At 38.7% G+C, this 3,619-nt stretch overlaps 1 protein-coding gene across 1 annotated transcript; it reads left to right on the top strand.

Moving 5' to 3' along the window:
* Positions 1–710: 710 nt before the first annotated feature.
* On the top strand, positions 711–3,205 carry LOC104967765 (signal-regulatory protein beta-2). The gene is made up of 6 exons (XM_010797290.1): positions 711–779; positions 903–1,232; positions 1,558–1,914; positions 2,067–2,198; positions 2,334–2,392; positions 2,502–3,205. The coding sequence occupies exons 1-6, from the start codon at positions 737–739 to the stop codon at positions 2,634–2,636; spliced, it is 1,056 nt and encodes a 351-aa protein (XP_010795592.1). The 5' UTR covers positions 711–736; the 3' UTR covers positions 2,637–3,205.
* The last annotated feature ends 414 nt before the right edge of the window (positions 3,206–3,619 follow it).

The following is a 3,619-nucleotide window of genomic DNA, read 5'->3' as shown; positions in this document are numbered from 1 at the left end:
CTGGCCTTGCGACTCCTTCTTTTAGGAGCCGTTTGGAGGCTTCGTGGACCTCCAAAAGCCAGACGAGTTCCAGAGAACGGCTCCTGGACAGGAGCAGGAGCTGGGGCAGAAGCAAGGGTTGACTCCAAACGGACCACACCGATGGTGTGTGTGGTGTCATAAAGGGAATTGGGAGGCAGAGAGCTGCTGGTGCTGTAATGTGTAATGGTGATTGCCCACGGTATTGAGTGTATGTAAGTCGCTTTGGGTAAAAGCGACACATGTAATAATGTAATGTAATGAACCAGAAAATGCTGATCATATTTTAAACAGCTATGGTATAGTTAAGTGGCTTCAAAAGGTATTTGTTTGCTTAGCTCCTCAGACAGCCTAAGTTTGCCACTCATGTGTATCATACTGGACAGTGGCAATATTGCACCCCATCAAAAAAGTCCATCTGGACATGAAAAGAAAATCAAGATTGTTTTCGATTGTTCTGTTTTGTGTGTTTACGCTCTGTGCAGTTAAAGGAAAACAAACATGAAACATAAAAACTGAAGCTCGCTTTTGCTCTTGTTTCATGTGTTTAGGTTGGAACAAAGGGTGATATAATTTCCACTGTGGTGGTACAGTGAAATAAGGAGAGGCCAATCAGGTTGCTTTAAAATTGTAACCTCCCACTTCATATGATTACATTAAGGGGAATCTAATCAAATACTTATGATTTACCGGCAGCTACGAGTGGATTGACCAGAAAATGCTGATCATAGTTTATTTACTGCTGATGCTTGGAGTGGGGCGTAAGTATCTAGACTTGAGATATATTATATTAATTTGTCATGTTCTGATAATCATTCAACAGGGTGCTAATTATTCTTAATGTATCACAAATCAATCATCTGTGTGCTTATTATATTTTTCAGGATGCACACACGATCAGATCTTGGAGACAAAGACTGTTGGTGTTGGGAAAGATGTGACTTTGACTTGTTCACGCCAGAAATCCTTGGATCTAACACACATGTTCTGGATCAGGCATGGTCCTGGAAACGTCCCTGAAGTCTTGGGAAGAACGCATTCTTTTGATTATGATGGTGTTAACAAGAGTCCTCGCATTACAGCAAAACAAGGGCCTGGAACCTTTCTCCTGCAAATAAGTAAAACAGAGCCAAGCGATACTGGAGTTTACTACTGCCTAAAAGTAAACACACTTGACATGACATTTTGGAATGCAACATTTCTGAGAGTTAAAGGTAAATCATTTATACTGTTTATTTTACTTAATACTGTCTGCTACATAACATAATTGTATTTTACTACTTTCTTAATGTGTTATGTACTAAACCCCTTTTGTTTAATATGGTAGCTTACTATTTTTGTCTTTTATATTTACCCACACACAAAACATACCCTTTGCGGGGTAACATTGTAAATGACCTCAGAGGGAAATGCGTGAATGATTTCTGATTTCTGAAATGAAATACAGCAATTGTAGATTTCACCTTTATTTAAAAACGTATGCTTTATCTATATATTTATATGTATATATATATTTATCTACATATTTATAATTTCCAGGCCCTGAACCAGATATCACTGCCATTATTCAAGGCCATCAGTCTGATCCGGTCCTTCCAGGAGACTCTGTGACTCTGCAGTGTGCAGTCCTCTCTGAATCTCAGAGCAGAACTTGTCCAGGAGAAACCAGAGTGTTCTGGTTCAGAGCCGGATCAGATGAATCTCATCCCAGTGTCATTTACAGCCATAAAAACAGCAGAGATGATTGTGAGAATAGTCCTGAGGCTAGCTCTCCACGGAAATGTATCTACAACTTCTCTAAAGACGTCAGCTCCTCTGATGCTGGGACTTATTACTGTGCTGTGGCCACATGTGGGGAGATATTATTTGGAAATGGAACAAAACTGGACATTGAAGGTAACTGCAGAGCGTTTACACATCTTTAATAATCATTCATTTTGAATCTGGTAGAAACCCTTATCAACCAAAATCCAAATGTCATGCATTGTAATGTAATTGTAAAAAAACTTTAAATGGTTCACATTTTCTCCTTTTCTCCATGATTTTAGCACCTAAGTTGTGGGATAAGCAGCAGGCCATCATAGTTCTGCTTCTGTTAGCTGCTCCTTTTGCTATAAGTCTGATTGTTATCGCCTTCCTGATTCATACTATCGAGATGAAAACTTGTGATTGTTGCAACGGTAAGAGAAGTTTCTCATACCTCAATCAATCAGACATTTGGCAAAGCTCACCTTTTTACATTATATTTACATTACAAATGTGTATAATTGTATCTACATCATGTGTCATCAAATGTATTTTATTTCATAATACAGCTTCTCTTTCTCTCCGAACAAACCCCGTACCAGCCAGCGGTGATCAGCAGAGGCAGCAGGTACGGTCAAAAAGAGAAGATGTGACTGAAAAAAGTTGTTGACTCATTTTTTCTACATGTAAATCATAACTTTTTGCCACCTCAATAACGTTTCCATACTTTTTTGCAGAGAGAGGAGGACTCAATAATGTATTCTGCACAAACTTTCATGAAGAGGAAAACTGGCAGAGCAAACAGGAAGAATACAAAATCAGCAGAGGGAGAGACGATCTACACCAATGTCATGTATTCAGTGATGGACTAACAATATACTGGACTTTCTGATTAAAGCTTACTGTTGGGGATATATGTTCCTAGGCCCATACCTTTGACCCAGTCAGTTTGTACTGCCCTCAATGAGCACAGGCCTGCAACCTTGGGCTGCTGTGCTCTCAGTGTTTTGTCTCCCTATTCCTGCCTGTTGGCGTCAGCTGATGGAGGTGTTTTAGTGCTTTGCCTGTTTTATCTTGTTATGCACAATGTTGATTATTCTCTCAGAACCAGCTAAATACATGGGTCTGGGGTAGAGATCTTCAGAATTGGTTTGGCAACCGCTGTGTCACCTCGTGGCGGCAGCACATGTCTTGTCAGTTCTCCGGTCGTAACTCCATAATAAACCATCAGTGTTTGCCATCAAAGTTCCAGCTCACCCAGTGTCTCTCTGAGTTTCGTCTCCATTGCTTCAGAAGTTTCACACTTATGATGTTGTAAATATGTTGCTTCACTTTCAGAAAATGGAGAAATGTTATAACCTGTAACAAATATATATATACATATATATATATATCATTTTGAAATGATGTCCAATCTGCTTAAAATAATTGTTTAACCTTTTTTTTTTTTAAATAAAAGTAAATTGGTTACACTCATTATATGTGTATAACTGTTGGATTAGATTTTGTGCAAAGTCTGAGGTTTAAATACGGTAAATCTATTCACAAATCATTCTTAAAATACACAACATGTCACTCATTTGACCATCAACATTAACCCATGCTGTTAGTTATGTATAATAAAACAATTATGTGTATTTCAGCAACAATTGGGGCAAGGGTCTGCCGGTCAGACCACACATTGATCCAGAGTGAAATATCTGAACAAATGTTTCCATAGGATGTATCCTAGTCAGTTTTCACCATACCCCAATGTTTATCTAGTTCATCGGTACGTCAAAGATTTGTGTGTTGTGGGAAATCACTACACTAGGGATTGCAGTGAAATTAGGTTTATAAGAAATGGGGACAAAAT

Source organism: Notothenia coriiceps, unplaced genomic scaffold (genome assembly GCF_000735185.1).
Source record: "Notothenia coriiceps isolate Sejong01 unplaced genomic scaffold, NC01 NC01_scaffold00037686, whole genome shotgun sequence".
In the NCBI taxonomy this organism is placed as follows: Eukaryota; Metazoa; Chordata; class Actinopteri; order Perciformes; family Nototheniidae; genus Notothenia; species Notothenia coriiceps.
This window is presented reverse-complemented; position numbering and strand designations above follow the sequence as displayed.

Bases quoted from the DNA above. Each gene is read 5' to 3' on its own strand.
- LOC104967765 (XM_010797290.1), top strand. From the start codon at position 737: ATGCTGATCATAGTTTATTTACTGCTGATGCTTGGAGTGGGGC. The intron at 780-902 runs GTAAGTATCTAG...TATATTTTTCAG, and splicing joins GCTGATGCTTGGAGTGGGGC to GATGCACACACGATCAGATC. The intron at 2,199-2,333 runs GTAAGAGAAGTT...TTCATAATACAG, and splicing joins AACTTGTGATTGTTGCAACG to CTTCTCTTTCTCTCCGAACA.